Source organism: Bombina bombina, chromosome 3, assembly GCF_027579735.1.
Source record: "Bombina bombina isolate aBomBom1 chromosome 3, aBomBom1.pri, whole genome shotgun sequence".
NCBI classification, from domain to species: Eukaryota; Metazoa; Chordata; class Amphibia; order Anura; family Bombinatoridae; genus Bombina; species Bombina bombina.
Window position 1 is genome coordinate 807,504,376 of NC_069501.1, and position 18,419 is coordinate 807,522,794.

The window sequence follows — 18,419 nt, forward strand, 5'->3', positions numbered from 1 at the left end:
CTTGAAGTTTTATTTGCAGGCAACCAAAGATTTTCGCCAATCATCTTCTTTGTTTGTTGTCTATGCTGGAAAGCGTAGAGGTCAAAAGGCTACGGCTACCTCTTTCCTTTTGGCTGAAAAGCATCATCCGTTTGGCTTATGAGACTGCTGGACAGCAGCCTCCTGAAAGAATGACAGCTCACTCCACTAGAGTGGTGGCTTCCACATGGGCTTTTAAAAATGATGCTTCTGTTGAAGAGATTTGTAAGGCTGCGACTTGATCTTCGCTTCATACCTTTTCCAAATTTTACAAATTTGATACTTTTGCTTCTTCTGAGGCTATTTTTGGGAGAAAGGTTTTGCAAGCAGTGGTGCCTTCCATTTAGGTTCCTGTCTTGTCCCTCCCTTCATCTGTGTCCTAAAGCTTTGGTATTGGTATCCCACAAGTTAGGATGAATCCGTGGAGTCGGTACATCTTGCAAAAGAAAACAGAATTTATGCTTACCTGATAAATTTCTTTCTTTGGCGATGTACCGAGTCCACGGCCCGCCCTGTCTATTCAAGACAGATAGTATTTTTTATGTAAACTTCAGTCACCTCTGCACCTTATAGTTTCTCCTTTTCCTCCTTGGCCTTTCGGTCGATTGACTGGGGGGTGGAGTTAATGGGGGAGCTATATAGACAGCTCTGCTGTGGTGCTCTCTTTGCTACTTCCTGTCATGAAGGACAATATCCCACAAGTTAGGATGAATCCGTGGACTCGGTACATCGCAAAAGAAAGACATTTATCAGGTAAGCATAAATTCTGTTTTTCCCTTGCTGTTTATCTGTCATTTATGTTATTTCTGGTGTATTGGATTTGTAAGCTACTGGTATTTGGTGAGTAAGGTCACATTGGTGGTCTTTTTTAAATAGAGGTAGTTATTGCGATTCAGGGTAGCATATAACAAACACAATTAAACGAGTCAAACTAACAGAACTATTTGACAACATTAATAGAAGTTTGTAAATAATCAAGGATATCTAAGATCCTCACCATGTAAACATCTTCTTATACATGGTTGTAACATAAAAACTAAGTAACTGCACGCCACCTTAGGAGGTGGGTTCCGTCAGAGAACATTGCAAAGGATTATACATCTTGCTAAAGACATATAGTGATTATCTAATCAACTAAGAAAAAGTTAGCAATAGTGCTTAAACTAACATATGAAAGGTAAACATTGTTCATATACATGACAAAAAAAAAAAAAAAGATAGGGAACAGGAATTTTCCCCTCTTTGAGGGTGCATTGTAAAAGGAAATTTGTCCTGGGTGAGCTGTTTACGGGGCTTCTTTGGTTGAGCCTTTTGCCATTCCAACCTTTGTGGTAGAGGTGGAAGTGCCAGTGATGTCAGGTCTTGGTTCTTGTCCATCATCTAGGTTTGCAGGTTCAGGTATGTTTAGAGATCTCCAGGTGTCAGGAATATCGTTCGGGTACTTACAGACTATCCGCCTGCCCTTCCAAGTGATTAACAAATGAAATGGGAAGCCCCATTTATACACAATGTTCTGTTTTCTTAGGATCGTGGTAAGGGGTTGCATTTTCTTTCTTTTTTGCAAGGTTCTACTGGACAAGTCGGCGTAGATCTGTATGTCTACTTTATTATATCTGATAGGCTGCTTCAGCCGGGCTTGTTTCATCATTTCTTCCTTAGCCTGATAGCTATTGATCCTAGTTATGATGTCCCTTGGCAGCTGTGTTTCGAGTGGTTTAGGGCGTAATGTCTCTGTCTAACTCAGCTGTGGTAGATGTTTCATCATCTTTAAGATATCTAAAGAGATCCTGTAGATATTGTTCCAAGTCTGGAACTTCGATCTGCTCAGGGATACTTCTGACCACAACATCATCAAGCTTGTATGATTTCATCTTGTTTGTGAAGTCTTGTGTAGACACTAGACATTGCAGTGGTGTGTGTATCTGGATTGTTTTCCATTTTTTCTACTCTTTGTCCCATGTCTGTGATGTCTTTAGGCGACATGTTGACTGTGTGATTAGTTTAGTTATTGAATTAGTAGCGTGCGTTACTAGCTGTCTATTTATCTCCAAGGTATAAGATATAACGGCGTGGATAGATCATCAGATTATGAGTCCATAAAAGACTAAGCTTTTGTCTGTTAGCGATTTGGGCAATGCCTCGGACTTTGGCCCGTTATAGTTGGCCTATGCCTGCTGTGTCGGCCATGTTGCAAACTGTTTCTCAGTCAGCCACATGTAGTCATAGAACCTGTTGCACTATTGCTTTTCTTTTTCCAGAGTAAGGCTCCTTCGTGAGGAACATAGCGGTAAGATGTCTACTATATCTGGGTGCTATAGCAAATATATGTTCTGCATAAAATTTTTATCTTTTGCGGTCTGGTGTCTTGCTGTACAGCGCTGTAGTCAGGGTCACAGCTGCAGGGTATCTCTATCTCACTGCTAAGATCGTTAGGTTGGTGCTGCTCTGGGTCATGCAGGAGTTTTTGTTGAAGTCACTGGCGGACATGAACCGATCATCCACGATCATCAATGGCTTTGTATCGGAAACTGTTTTAAGATGCTGGTTTTGTAGCCGCTTTATGATCTCCAACAAGGTGGGCACATTTAGAGTGCTAATGAACAGTATTTAGGTGCTCTTAACTGGCTTTTACATGATGTAGGAGCGGAAGCTCACTCACTGTGCAGCCATTGTAAAAATAAAGAATTTTTTTTAATATAAAATAATTAAAAACAAACTTAAGAAAAAAGAATAAGAATGAATTGACAAAACTTGAATCACCCACACTCCACAGAAGGTGTTAAGCCTGTTGTTCCCACTGCCTACTTGGTATGTAATACATGACCTAAGTATTGCTAAAAAGGTTTATTTATGGTCTGATTTAGTATCTTTAATATAATTATCCCATAAGCATGACATTTCTGCGTACATATCCATTTTATTATTTTTCTAGTAGTGGTATTCCTTCAACTCTATAATTTCTGTGACTTTTTTAGCCCACATAGTTAAAGATGGGGCTTGTTTATTTAGTAATTACTAATCTCCATAAGTTTTGTATGGAGTTATACCACCACCACATATGGGCCATATTACTATTAACATGGCCGCAGCACCAACAGTGATTTTTTTTGGGTGCGGTAAAGGCGGTGTAATTTATTAGGTGTAAGGTACCATCTGTGTAGTAGTTTGAGTTTAATCTCTAACATTGCTGATGATATTGAGGACTTTATAGTATTTTGGATGATGGATATACTTGCTTGAGGAAGAATTATAACTCCAAGGTCTGTCTCCCAGCTGTCTAAGTATGGATAATAGTATTTTATAAACGGTGGATAAGGTATGTCTAAGGGGGGAGGTCTGCACACAAAGAGATTCGAAGATAGTGGCCTAAAAATTTTTTTTTTTTCCTTATGGCTTGATATCAAATTTTGGGTTTGTCAGTATCCAATTCTTGAAACTTTCAAATCCCTTATCTATGAGTTTGGATTGTGAGAGTAACGTTTCATTGTTGGTCAGTAAGTGTATTGTAAGGTCTCTGTGCACAGTTTCATAAGTTGAGTGAGTCATGTATGGTTTTATGGTAAATTCACCATTGTCGATCAGAGAGGTCAGTGGGGATGGTTGTGATGAAAGGTAGTAGTTTGTGCATATGGATTTTTCCCAACCTGAATAGGTCTCTTGAATTATAGGGTTACTATGTGTTGGCGTATTGCTTTGCTTATGTAGGCTCCAACATTGTCTTCCTAGATGGTGTGTTCCTGAAATCAGGTGTTCCAATGGGACCCATCTTTTATGTTTATAATGTATGTTCCAATCAATTAATCTTTGTAAGAAGATTGCCTGTCGATATGTGAGATTTGGGATCCCTAGCCCTCCTTGTGATTTGGGACATTGCATAATTCGTTGATTAATTCTCAGTGTTTTTTTGTGCCATACAAAGTTACTAAAAGCCCTCTGTATGGTTGGTAGATAAGTTTTAGGTAGCAGTATTGGGAGTGTTTGAAGAATGTAAAGAATCCTAGGTAACACATTCATTTTAATAACATCTATGCGTCCTAGCCAAGTCAGTTTTTTGGATTGCCATGACGATAGATCTTGTATTATGGCCTTTTTAATTAGAGTATTTAACTTAAATTATATTCCATCAATGTCGGCCACAAGATGGTTTTTCAAGTCATGAAGTGAATGGGAGCACCATGTAAATGGTGTTACACTCTTTGTGTTTGCTAAGGTATGCTGATCTAAGTTTACATTTAAGATTTCTGATTTTGACATGTTGATGGAAAAATTAGATAGGGAGCGGAACGTGTTAAACTCTGACAGTAACTGGGGAATTGATGTCTCAGGGTTTGTGAGGGAAAAGAGCATGTTGTCTGTAAATAAGGATATAACGTAATTTTGGGAACCTATATCAACTCCTGTTATCTGGGGATTTTTTCTTATTTTCTTGGCCAAAGTCTCGATGACACAGGCAAATAATAAAGGAGATAGTGGACATCCTTGTCGGGTTCCGTTAGTAATTGTAAAGGGGTGAGAAAGCATTCTGTTGAGCGCTGGGTTGAGAATAGAGAGAAAAAATTCTAGTGATTATTTGTGATCCAAGACCCATGGTGGGACAGGTTAAGTCAGAGAAAGTCCCAATCAACACGGTCAAATGCCTTTTCAGCATCTGTTGACAAGAATACTGTTTGTATTCTCTTAGTCTGGACGTAATGAATTTAGCTTAAAGGACCAGTCAACAAAGTAGATTTGCATAATCAAAATATTGCAAGATAACAAGGCAATGCAATAGCACTTAGTCTAAACTTCAAATGAGTAGTAGATTTTTTTTCTGACAATTTTAAAAGTTATGTCTTGTTCCACTCCCCCTGTACCATGTGACAGCCATCAGCTAATCACAAATGCATACAGGTACCATGTGACAGCCATCAGCCATTCACAAATGCATACACACATTCTTGCACATGCTCAGTAGGAGAACAAAGTTTAAATATAACATTACTGTGGACATTTAGTTAATGGAAGTAAATTGGAAAGTTGTTTAAAATGGCAAGCTCTATCTGAATAATGAAAGTTTCATTTTGATTGAGTGTCCCTTTAAGGCCCTGACCGTGTTGTCTTTCGCCTCCCTTTTGGGGATGAACCGACTTGATCTTGATGAATAATGTCGGGTGAAATTTGACTGTCTATGAATTATTAGTTTTGCGTATAATTTGACATCAGTATTCAATATAGAGATGGGGCTAAAATTTATAGGGAGTATCTAAGGATTTGTTGGGTTTCAGTAACAAAATAATATGGGCTTCAAGTGATCTAGTGGAGAACGCTTTGGACTTGTCGATGTACTGAAAATAATTTAGTATGTGAGGGGCTAGAGTGTCTTGGAATGTGGAGTAATAATTATGGCCGAAGCCGTCTGGTCCTAACTGCACCTCATCTAATGTAATAGGGTCTTCTAATTGTGATTTCTGTAATCCTGAGATTTGTTGGAGGCTTAGTTTATTTAGAAAGGTGTCTATTAGCTGTCATTTTTGGGTGTGAGTCTCTGGAAGTATGTTCGAAAAGTCTGTGCTATATTTTTTGTTGAGCAATGAAGCTGTCCTTGGTCATCTGTGATATGCAAGACGTATTTTTTGTGTGATTTTTGTCTAAGATACCTTGCTAATGATCGTCCTCATTTGTTGCTATCGTCGTAGTGTCTTTGTTGCGTGAATAGGATTTTTCTTTTGTGTTATTTAGTAAGATGCAATGCCAGTTTTTGCCTTTCCAATGTTAGTCTGATAAGTTGGTCAGGGTCAGATCGGGATTGCTTATGTAATTATTCAAGTTGTGCTATATTTAGTATTGGGACATGGTGAATTATCGTTTCCTCTTATTGTTTTGTGCTTTTATAGCTATTAATTCACCTCTAATAACACTCTTATGTGCTTCCCATAAAATTTGTGGTGACATCTCAGGTTGGGCATTGAACTGAAAATATAAATCAATTGCTATTGTTATTTTTGCTATTATTAGAGGGTCTGTAAGGAGGTGATCATCTAATTTCCATATCAAATCTTTAATTGGTTTGGACGGCCAGAATAGAGAGCTAGTAATGGATGCATGATCAGACCAGAGTTAAATAAAAAGAGGCCACTTACGTCTGAAAATATATAGTCGATCCTGAAATATGTTCTGTGTGGGTATGAATAGAACGTGTAGTCTATGATGCTAGGATGGAAAGATCTCCACACATCCTGTGCCACTATATTTTTAAGATATACTTTGGATTTAGTGATTTGTGATGTAAGAATTGAAGAAATGTGTGTGGAGCAGTCTAAGTCTGGGTTTAAGGCCATATGTAAATCTCTGCACATAATGAAAACCCCTTTTTGATGTTCTAATATATAGTTAGAGATTTGTTAAGGAAAATATGCTGTTTAGTATTGGGAGAGTATATTGATATTAGGGTATATATAGTGGTATTTTATTTTGAGTTAAGTTAGGGAGTGTTAGGTTAGGGGGTTTAGATGTTTATAGGTTTGCGTTGTGGGGGAATGGCGGTTTAGGGGTTAATAGTTAATTTATATACTTTGCGATCGGAGGGGTGGCGAATTAGGGGGATTTTGCCTATTAAATATCGAGATTGTGATTTTAATAGCAATTTAAAAAAAAAAACTCTTAAACCTACATTTCTCAATATAAAATGGATTAAGCTGTAAAATACAAAAAACAAAACTAGCAGTCACAGGGCTGCAACTAACGATTATTTTCCTATATTTAAATAAAAACACATACTGAGTGTTACAAATATAAACTTCAGATTAAAACTTTACATTAACACAACGGTTTGTCTAATTTTTAGGCAGCAGAATACATTTTTATAATTAATCTAAAAAAAACCACAAACTGTTTGAAAAGAGTCAGAACTAGAAAGAGGTAGACTACAACTGTTTATAACATTCTGTTGTTCACTCTTTTGGAAACATTGCATTGCTATGCAAAAATATCATCATGTCCACATGCTCCTGGCTGAGGCTGGCTCTCTTTTTGCAAGCTATTTTGCCTGCAGCTGAGAAGAGGCACACTGATTATGTTGAGGTGCCTGAGATGCATAAGCAGGATTTTGCCAAGGTGGGATATTTATCTTTGCTAGCTCTCCACCAATGCAAAGTGTTTCCTCCTTGGCAAAGGGCCTCTCAACAAAGTAAGCCTGGACTTTATTCTAACATAAAAATATCTTGAATATCTATATGCAATGGTAAATAACCAGCTTTAAGGTTAGGGAAAAAAATATCTAGTCCACTCTTAAAATAACAAATAATATACTTATAGAAGTTGGATCTGGAACATATCAAAATTTATTTAAAAAAAAAAAAAAAAAAAAAAAGGTGAAGCGCTAAGGACTATATATATCAATAATAGGACAAAGCCTTACACATTTATCTCTACAGTACATATAAACAACAATTAGTGAGCAATCCACTAATAATTGTGCATGCAGTTAATAGTGCACATCAATTAAAATAACATCTCTCATCAATGCAGGGCTCGGCACTATATCATGCAAAGCATTGTCCGAAATCACCTGATTTAATATAAACAATCCAAATTATGATTCCTGTTATTTATGGGTTACACATAAGCCAGGAGTAGTTGTAAACTTTTACTGTCCTGTAAACGTCCTTTAGGCTAAGGGCATAACCATAAAACACAATACCTTGTGCAGGAGATCATTGGCGTGAAGCAGCTGGTGCCATGTGCAGGCCAATTAAACGAGGATAAGCAATCATGAAAATAGTTGTCAACAAATCTAATTATCGAATAGTTGTTGCAGCTATAATATATATATAAAATGCATGTTTTTGTAATGGTTTCTTGTGTAGTATTATATTAAAGCAGACCAATTAAAAAATCATTTTTTTAGTTCTCATGAGGTAATGAGTATGCAGGATGTTTGAAATATATTTTTATTCACACAACTCAAAAACATTACTTTATTTTCTGCTGAACCTTATGTAAACACTTGTATTTATAGTTGAGCAATAAAATGAGAATACATAAAACTGATACCTATCCCTACTCCCCTGTGCAGACTTACTAATGCTCTATGCACCTCAGTTTATGCCATGCTGGCAACCTGCTTTCAAAAGACTAGGGGGATATAGATGTAGTAAACCTGCATTTAGCAGCTAAAATCCAGGTTATATTTCTACTAATCTTATTTACCAATTAATTAGTAAACCGGAAATTTGCCTAACAACTGTCTGAACTAACAGACTAGAGTAGCAGCGTTCAGCTTTTTTAAAAGAAAAAAAATGTTATCATCCCTTTACGTGTGTGTGTATATATTCTATATAAACCGATAAATTTGCAAATATTTAGCAAGCTAAGATTAGATTCAGATACTGTATATACAAAGCAGCACTGAGATTATTTACTTGAAAATTATCATTTAGTGTGGTGCAGATGATGTGAGGTAGAGTAGGTTATACAGATATGTAGTTAGTGCAGAAAAAAATGGAGAATGCGAATGTGAGCCGTGGCTTAGATTTCCATCTTAATATGAGGAGAGTCCACGGCTTCATTCCTTACTTGTGGGAATACAGAACCTGTCCACCAGGAGGAGGCAAAGACACCCCAGCCAAAGGCTTAAATACCTCCCCCACTTCCCTCATATACCAGTCATTCTTTGTCTTTCGTCACAGGATGGCAGGGAAGTGTCAGAAGATTTCGGAGTAGTCTCTTATGGAGGGTAGTACCCTTCGTTATGGGACTGGAGTTTTAAGTAGTCTTGTGAGTCTCTCAGTGGGAGCATTGACGAAGGTTAGGGTCTGGAGATGCAGGGAGAGTTTTTCTGCGAAACCATCCAGACTCGTATTAACAGCTCCTAAGCAATCAGTGTTGACGAGTTTCACTGCCTGCTTCTATCACTTAAGTCCATGTCAGGTGCGATGCTACAAGACTGTCAAACTTGAGAGGCTGTGTGTCTGTTCCACAGCGGTGATTCCGGTAAGATCCTTTAATTTTATACTAATATGAAAACGCAAGAAGACAGGGTTACAGTGTGACTCTTTTTTTTTTTACTGTATGGAATCAAAGGTTAACATCTTCGGAAGGGCATAATTGAACAGGGAAGATGTACGCATAATTGACTTTATTATGTTTTTATGCTGTGACATGTGTGAGATGAGGCTCAGGCAGATGTTGGAACAGTCAGGTTTACTTTCGGTTTGGAGATCTGCGCGGCCTGTTAGGATTTAGGTGCTTTTTCCAGGAGCAGGAGCGGTCCTGCATGGCACACCACATGACCGGGTGTGGTCTCATTGATTTCCTCTTTTCTGATCGTGCGGTTTACAGAAGACAAAGCGGTTTCTTTGTGGGGCCTGATTCAAAGGAGGTGGTGAGTGCCCCAGCCATTGGGGGCAAAAAGGTGCCATTTATCGTTTTCCTATAGTCCATCTTCAGAGCGCAAGCTATGGAGGACTCAGATACGTTAGAGGATACTCCCTCTTTACCTAAATCTAATACCTGTTTTTATTGTGAGGAGGCTATGGTATACCCGCCTGCTCAATTATGTTCCACATGCCTTGATAAAGTACTTATATCTAAGAAACCCAAGATGTTTAGTACCACTGAGCGGCCCACCTCTGAGGGGTCTCCGTCCCGTGATGTGCGTTCCCTCCATCATCTCCTATTACACATGTAGCTTCCCTTTGCACTACTAATCCTCCTTCGGGAGGGGCCCTCTTACCGCCAGACTTTACTGAACAGCTACAAACTGCAGTGTCTGTGGCCTTCAGTATTTTACCTCGCCTTGCTAAGCGTAAACCAAAGGTTAAATATTGCTATTTTTCCCAGGGGTCATCTACCAACTTGGATTTATCTGATACTAGATTATCCGCTGATGAGGACGCCTCTGATACTTCAGAGGATGCTCTTTCTGGGTCGGAATCTGCTGCCTCTTAAACCTCCGGCTGCGGAGGAACCAGACTTTAGATTTAGGATCGAGCCCTTATGCTTTCTGTTAAAGGAAGTGTTGGCTACTTTAGAGGTTCCAGAACCTAAATTACCCAAGGAACTTTCTATTCCTAAACTTGATAAGGTTTATAAGTACAAGGTGGTGCCACAGACTTTACCGGTTCCCGTAAATATGGCAAATATTATTAAGAATGAATGGGAGAGATTTGGATCTTCTTTTTCCCCTTCTTCCTTTAAGAAATTGTTCCTGGTTCCGGACTCTCAATTGGAGTTGTGGTGTTCCGTTCCTAAGGTGGATGGAGCTATATCCACGCTCGCTAAGCGCACTACTATCCCACTAGAGGATAGTTTGTCGTTTAAGAAGTCCATGGATAAGAAGCTATAAACTGTTAAGAAAGATGTTTCAGCACACGGGTTATTTGTTTCAACCTGCAGCAGCGGTTGCTGCAGTGGCTGAAGCCGCTACTTATTGGTGCGACTCTCTATCGGAGATGATCGAGGTGGAAACTCCCCTTGAGGAGATCCAGGAAAGAATTAATGCCTTAAGGGTAGCTAATTCTTTTATCTGTGATGCAAATATGCAGATCATACACCTAAATGCAAAGACATCCGTTTTTTCTGTTCTAGCCCGTAGGGCACTCTGGCTGAAGTCTTGGTCCGTGGACATGACTTCAAAATCTAGAATACTTTCCTTTTAAGGTGAAGATTTTTTTTTTCGATCCAGGCCTGAACTCCATCATATCCACGGTCACTGGGGACAAAGGTGCTTTTCTACCACAGGATAAGAAGAATAAACCTAAAGGACAGGGTCCTAATTTTCGTCCCTTTTCTTCGCATAAATACCAACACCAGCAGCCCTCCGCAAAGCTTGAACAGTCCAAGGGAACTTGGAAACAGTCTCAATCTTGGAATAAGAAGCCCACCGAGACAAAATCAGCATGAAGGGCGGCCCCTCGATCTGCCCCAATCTCTCTTTGTGGAGGCTTGGGGACGTGCAAGACCCTTGGGTCCTGGAGGTCATCGCTCAGGGTTACAGGATAGGTTTCAAATCTCATCCACCCAGGGGCAGATTCCTTTTATGAAACCTGTCTTCAAGACCAGAAAAACGAGAAGCTTTTCTAGGGTACGCGAGGGATCTCTCCTCCCTGGGAGTAATTGTGCCAGTACCTCTAGCAGTCTGTAGTCCCAAAGAAGGAGGGTACGTTTCACCCAATTCTGGACCTATTAATTGCTTAAATAAGTTCCTGTCGGTCCCATCATTCAAGATGCAGACGATGAGGTCCATTCTGCCCTTAGTTCAAAAGGGACAGTTCATGACTACGATAGACTTGAAGGATGCTTACCTTTGTGCCAATACATAAGGATCACTTCAGGTGCTTAAGATTTGTGTTTCTGGACCAGCACTTCCAATTTGTTGCTCTTCTATTTGGTCTAGCTACTGCCCCAAGAGTCTTTACGAAGGTTCTGGGGGCTCTGCTTGCGGTGGCGAGATCCAGAGGTATTGCAGTAACTGCATATTTGGACGATATCCTGGTTCAGGCTCCGTCCTGTCGGCTGGCAGAGGACCATTCAAGAGCTCTTCTACTTCTTCGATCTCATGGATGGAAGATAAACTTAGAAAAGAGTTCTTCGGTTCCCAGTACCAGTGTGGAATTCCACGATAATAAATTCCATATCCATGAGGATATTTCTTACAGACCAGAGACGTTGCAAGATTTCTCCCAATTTTGTTTTGCCCTCCAGACCTCCTTAAGGACCTCTGTGGCTCGGTGTATGGAGGTAATTGGGCTTATGGTGTCCAGTATAGATATCATCCCATTCGCCAGATTCCATCTTAGACCTCTTCAGCTGTGCATGCTAAGGCAGTGGAATGGCGACCACTCGGATCTGTCACAACAGATTTCTCTGGACAACCGTTCAAGAGAATCACTCTCTTGGTGGCTCTGTCCAGATTCTTGAGACCATCCTGGGAGATTGTGACTACGGACACAAGTCTATCAGGATGGGGAGCTGTTTGGGGTGCCAGGAAGTAACAAGGCCTGTGGACTCAAGAAGAATCTATCCTCCTGATCAACATTTTGGAACTTCGAGTGATCTTCAATGCTCTGAAGGCTTGGCCTCTTCTGGGTTCGTCCCAGTTTATCAGATTCCAATCGGACAACATAACCTTGGTGGCTTACATCAACCATCAGGGGGAACGAGGAGCTCCCTAGCAATGAGGGAAGTTTTTCGGATTTTCTCAGCAGACAGTCGTTTCATCTGGGGGAATGGTCTCTCTATCCCGAGGTGTTTGCGGAGATTTGCAACAGATGGGGGACGTCGGAGATCTCATGGCATCCAGACTCAATACCAAGCTACCCAGATACGGGTTGCAGTCCAGAGATCCTCAGGCAGAGCTGTTAGATGCATTAGCAGTGCCTTGGAGGTTCAACCTAGTTTTCATCTTTCCACCGTTACCACTTCTCCCTCGTGTAGTGGCCCACATCAAGCAGGAGCTAGCTTCAGCTATTCTAATTGATCCATCGTGGCCGCAAAGGATGTGGTTCGTGGACCTGGTGGGGATGTTGTCATCTCCTCAATGGAAGTTACCTTGTCACAGAGATCTGCTGGAACAGGGTCCTTTTGTTCATCAGAATCTAGATTCTCTGAGGCTGACTGCGTGGAGATTGAACGCTTAGTCCTAGCCAAGAGAGGTTTTTCTAAGAGAGTGATTGATACTATCATTCAAGCTAGAAAGCCAGTCACCCTTCGCATCTATCATAAGGTGTGGAGGACCTACTTATTCTGGTGTGAAGAGCGTGGATTCTCCTGGCATAAGGTCAAGGTGTCCAGGATTCTTTCGTTTCTCCAAGACGGTTTGGAGAAGGGACTTGCTGCTAGTTCCTTAAAGGGACAGATTTCAGCTCTATCTGTGTTATTGCACAAGAGGCTCACTGAGCTTCCTGATGTACAGTCTTTTGTTCAGGCTCTGTCCAAAATCAAGCCTGTGTTTAAACCTGCCACTTCTCCTTGGAGCTTAAATCTAGTTCTTAAGGTTGTGCAGAGGGCTCTCTTTGAGCCTATGCATTCGGTTGACATTAAATTATTGTCTTGGAAGGTTCTTTTTTCTACTGGCTATTGCTTCGGCGTGCAAAGTCTCTGAGATGGCGGCCTTGTAATGTGAGCCTCCTTACCTAGTTTTTCATGCTGATAAGGCTGTTCTTCGTACTTGGTTGGGCTTTCTCCCCACGGTTGTGTCCATTCACAACACCAATCAGGAGATTGTGGTTCCTTCCTTTTGTCCTAATCCTCCTTTTTTCGAAGGAGCGATTGCTTCATAATTTGGATGTGGTTTGGGCTTTGAAATTCTATCTTCAGGCTACGAAGGATTTTAGACAGACTTCGTCCTTGCTTGTTGTCTATTCTGGGAAGCTTAGATGGCAGAAAGCTTCTTTCACTTCCTTGTCCTTTTGGTTGAGGAGCATTATTCGATTAGCATATGAAACAGTGGGACATAAGCCTCCTCAGAGGATTACGACTCATTCAACCAGAGCTGTGGCTTCATCTTGAGCCTTCAAGAATGAGGTTTCTATGGAGCAGATTTGTAGGGTGGCTACCTGGTCCTCCTTACATACCTTTTTCAAAATTTTACAAATTTGACGTTTTTGCTTCGGCTGAAGCAGCTTTTGGGAGAGAGGTTTTGCAGGCTGTGGTGCCCTAAGAATAGGGTCCGCCTCTCTTTTTACCCTCCCGTTTTCATTCAGTGTCCTCTAGAGCTTGGGTATATGTTTCCCTCAAGTAAGGAATGAAGCCGTGGACTCTCCTCATATTAAGATGGAAAACTTAAATTATGCTTAATAATTTCCTTTCCAGCTGTATGAGGAGAGTCTACGGCCCCCGCCCGTTTTCTCCGTTGGGCGGACCAACATTTTTTGTTCTTCTGGCACCATTTATACCCTGATATTTCTCCTAATGTTCCTTGTTCCCTTGGCAAAATGACTGGGATACGATGAAAGTGGAGTAGGTATTTAAGCCTTTGGCTGGGGTGTCTTTGTCTCCTCCTGGTGGCCAGGTTCTGTATTCCCACAAGTAAGGAATGAAGCCGTGGACTTTCCTCCTACAGATGGAAATTAAATTATCTGGTAAGCATAATTTAAGTTTTTTTAGGGGGAAAAAGCAAACTGCATATCAATTAATAAACATAGAGGTAGGTGTGTTTGGGCATCATATGTAAAACAATTTGTCCTAAACCATTATGGTGGGCAGCTTGCTCACCCATATGTGCTTAAATAATCCCCAAGTGCCCCCAGAGTGTGGCAAAGCTAACAAAAAGCAGCAGGATGGCCAGCATTAAAAAAATGTAGAAAGATATTGTTCATTACAGCTCACAGCAGCTGCTGCAGGAAGGCCTCCAGAATCAGCACTGCCTCCCTGCAGCAGCTAATTAGTAGCATGGGGTTGTTGAGCACTTGCTTGATGATGCAGTCAAAGTGAACAGGCAGCCCTGGCAGCAAAGACAACACACCTTGGAGTGAGAGGGAATGGGGTGGTTGTGCGAAAAGAGCGGTGATGCAGGGATATTTGTTCCCGGGGTCAGGATTACAGTAATGGGTGGCTGCAGATCATCACCAAGGCTGTACACTATGACAAACTATCCTGTGAATGGGTTCATCTGGTATTGATGGAATACAGTTACAGACATGAGTAGTATCATTAGCATGTGAAATTACAAGCCTTGCAGCGCTCCATGAGACTAAAATCACTGCAACGCCCCTTGTTCATGTGTGGCCTAACATGAATCCAGTCGCACCAAGCTAAATTTTAGGTGCTGCGGCCGGCACGATTTAGTGGGGGCACCCATGGGTGTCTTGGGTTAAAACCAGGGCACTAGGGCCTAAACTTAAGGCGCCAGTGGCACCTAGGTTTTGTTGAGCCTTGTTTAATTTATTGTTCAAAACTGTTTAATTATTTATTCTTTTTCTGAGTGACTTATTAGTGTCCTTGTCATAATTTTTACTCACCCTGTGTTGTGTCTGCAGAGCTCAAAGTACTACAATGTCTGTGAGAGCACCATCAATGTGCCTCTTCAGTCTCACAATCTGTATCTCTACCATCAGCCCAAAGTAGCACTAATTGGTTACCGGAAAGTCTTTCCTTTAATTGGACAGTCTCCATTGTCCTTACCAGGAGCCAATGCTGATTGGCTAAGATTAGGCAAACTTCACCAGAATTGAAAACTGCACGCAAATACAAACAGTGATAGGGAGCACTTTGAAGCTCAGAGTGGAGTTGGCTGTAATGCACAGTTATAGTGTTTGCAAAAGAAGCTTGCATTAGTCCACATAACCCAGTGTAGAGAACTGACAGCACAGTGAGGTGCAGTTCCGCATATTGTCTAACAGCATGTGACACAGCAACAGTAAACCCAGACATTTGCATGTCTGGTCTTATATACGGTGTAAAACCGAGCAAACCGTTTCAAACCCGAACTGTTAGGGTCAATCCCAAAAAGGTGGCAACCTTAATTGAGAGGGATTTGTTCTGTAATGCAGTCTTGCAACAGGTTCTTTATAGCAGTTGTCTGCCTATTTGTTAACATATCACAGCAAGATTTTGAGTAAAAACAATAGTCATTCTTTCTGATAAATCAATTATTCACAGTTGTAATAGAAACATATGGCTCATATTTTGGGATTTTTTATTTTGGAGTTGTTCCTTCTCAGATTTATGTTTGGAGTACAACTTTGCTGTATTTGAATTGACAGCAGCAGAAAGAGTGTTCTATGTAGAAATAAAAAGTAAAGACTTTTGGGAAATATTTCTACATACTAAAAAAGGGAAAAGGCAATAGTCCTATATATGGTACTGTTATAATTACTGAATTTGTAGGTTACTGAAGGTTTATACTTTTCTCCAACATAGGTGTGTCCGGTCCACGGCGTCATCCTTACTTGTGGGATATTCTCTTCCCCAACAGGAAATGGCAAAGAGCCCAGCAAAGCTGGTCACATGATCCCTCCTAGGCTCCGCCTTCCCCAGTCATTCTCTTTGCCGTTGCACAGGCAACATCTCCACGGAGATGGCTCAGAGTTTTTTGGTGTTTAAATGTAGTTTTTATTCTTTGCAAGCCGTGGTGCCTTCCATCTAGGTGACCTGATTTGCTCCCTCCCATCATCCGTGTCCTAAAGCTTTGGTATTGGTTCCCACAAGTAAGGATGACGCCGTGGACCGGACACACCTATGTTGGAGAAAACAGAATTTATGTTTACCTGATAAATTACTTTCTCCAACGGTGTGTCCGGTCCACGGCCCGCCCTGGTTTTTTAATCAGGTCTGATGATTTATTTTCTCTAACTACAGTCACCACAGTATCATATGATTTCTCCTATGCAAATATTCCTCCTTTACGTCGGTCGAATGACTGGGGAAGGCGGAGCCTAGGAGGGATCATGTGACCAGCTTTGCTGGGCTCTTTGCCATTTCCTGTTGGGGAAGAGAATATCCCACAAGTAAGGATGACGCCGTGGACCGGACACACCGTTGGAGAAAGTAATTTATCAGGTAAACATAAATTCTGTTTTTTATAAGCTTTTTTTGTGTGTGCGTGTGCTTTAAAGGAGCATGTTGAAAATTGCTTTTTGTTATGGTTTCTTGTTTGTTTTTTTTTAACATTTTTTTTTTTTTTTTTGCTTTTCTTCAGGACATCCTTTATCAAGTGCACTGGAAAATACACTTTTCTATCCTCCTCCCAGAATAACGTTGAAACTGAAAATGCCAAAATCAACAATGGGAGACAGCAAAAATAACTCTAAGACTGCTAAGATTTCCAGCCCCTCAGACACAGAGCGTCAAAAGGAATTGTCTGAGCTTACCACCAAACACTACTCAAGGTATGCTTCTGAACGAAGAAGCAATGGCTTACTTGTTGGAGTCACTCGTTCACGTAAAGAGCATCAGGACACAGGGTGCCAGCAAACAAGATTTCATACATCAGGGAAACCCTTTTCACTACAGGCAGTCATCCATGGTCAATCTTCAAATGGCAGTGGGAAAGTACAAAATGATAATTTGAGGTTAACTAAATCCAATGGTGTGTTGAGTTCTGTCGGAGACAAAACACAGGATAACTCCAGACAGACTACTCACGAACAAGACTCTATCATCACAACACACTTGGTGAGACAGAGCAGTCTTAGAAATACCACAATAGAACATTTTAGTAGGTCATTCAAAGAGACAACAAACAGCCTAATAAGGACCACAGAGGACCTCCGGAGTGGTGAAAAGCCACAGAGAAAGCAATCTGCAAAAGAACTTTTGTGGTCCAAACAGGCTGTTGACTGTCAGACATCTGGGACACCATACCAGGATAATGATGGCTACTGCCCTGACCTTGAATTGAGTGACTCTGAAGCAGAAAGTGATGAAAACAAGGACCACATGCGGCTCAGGAGGAGTAGCTTGAGAAAAGAAAGTCCCAGCAAAGACTCTAATAGAGACAGTCGCAACAGAAGTAAAAAAAACATAGTTTCTCATAGTTCAGTGAAAAGGTGATACATACCTTTTAAATAGAATCAGACATTTGCTTTATTTTAATAAATATATTAATGCCAAAAAAAGTCAGTAAAACCCTGAGTGAAATTCAGTGATGTGTTGTAATCCACAGATCAACAAGGATTTTGATAAAGCTTTAGCTGAAGTTATTTGGAGTTGTGTATAAACCATCAACATGCGTGGGAAAATCAATCAGCCCTAATTCTAGAAAAGGGAGTTAACATTTTTACATTTATTTATTTAATTTTCCTTTTGTGTGGAATGATATAGCAATTTTACATTGGTAAACAAGTGGCCGAAATGTTTGCACAAATATCTTCAGAGACGATTTGCTTGTGCCTCAGAGGGATCCATTATGGAAATGCTCCACATTGCAGCACACATTATTTTAATGTTTAACTGCTGAATATGAAAGAAATACACCTTATAATCATATTGATTAGTGTCTAACATCTCATAACTGTATGCATTGTGGTAGCCTACCAAATATGCTGAACTTAACATGCTCCTATATACATAATCTCCTTGAAGATCTCATCTCTCTTTTTATGTAAATAGCCTTTTTATTCACTACTAGGCTTCTTCTTGCCTCTGTAAAGATATTGCTTGTAGTGCAATGCACTTGTAAATATTTCACTCATTGTTGTAGAGGATACTAATTTGTGAAAACTGTTTACAAAGATAAGTTGTAGAAGTAAATACTTATCAACAATCTTGTGATGTACTTCCATCAATCAAGCACATACAGAAGAATAGGTTCCACACCATACACCTTTCTTTCTAGACAAAGTTACCACCCATAGTTTGCTGAAAATAGCATTTATGAAGACCCGCTTTAATACTACACACTACAACATATTTTGCCATTATTTTATGGCTTTATTGATATAGGCTTTAATCCATTCCTATGTTTGTTTTAAATACAAACA

General features: G+C 40.4%; 1 protein-coding gene across 1 annotated transcript in view; it reads left to right on the plus strand.

Moving 5' to 3' along the window:
- Positions 1-18,202, plus strand: part of JADE3 (jade family PHD finger 3) — a 192,296-nt gene extending 174,094 nt beyond the window's left edge. The window contains exon 11 of the mRNA XM_053707741.1: positions 16,637-18,202. Coding sequence (XP_053563716.1) covers positions 16,637-17,490 — 854 coding nt within the window. The 3' untranslated portion in view covers positions 17,491-18,202. The remainder of the gene's footprint in view (positions 1-16,636) is intronic.
- Positions 18,203-18,419: the final 217 nt, after the last annotated feature.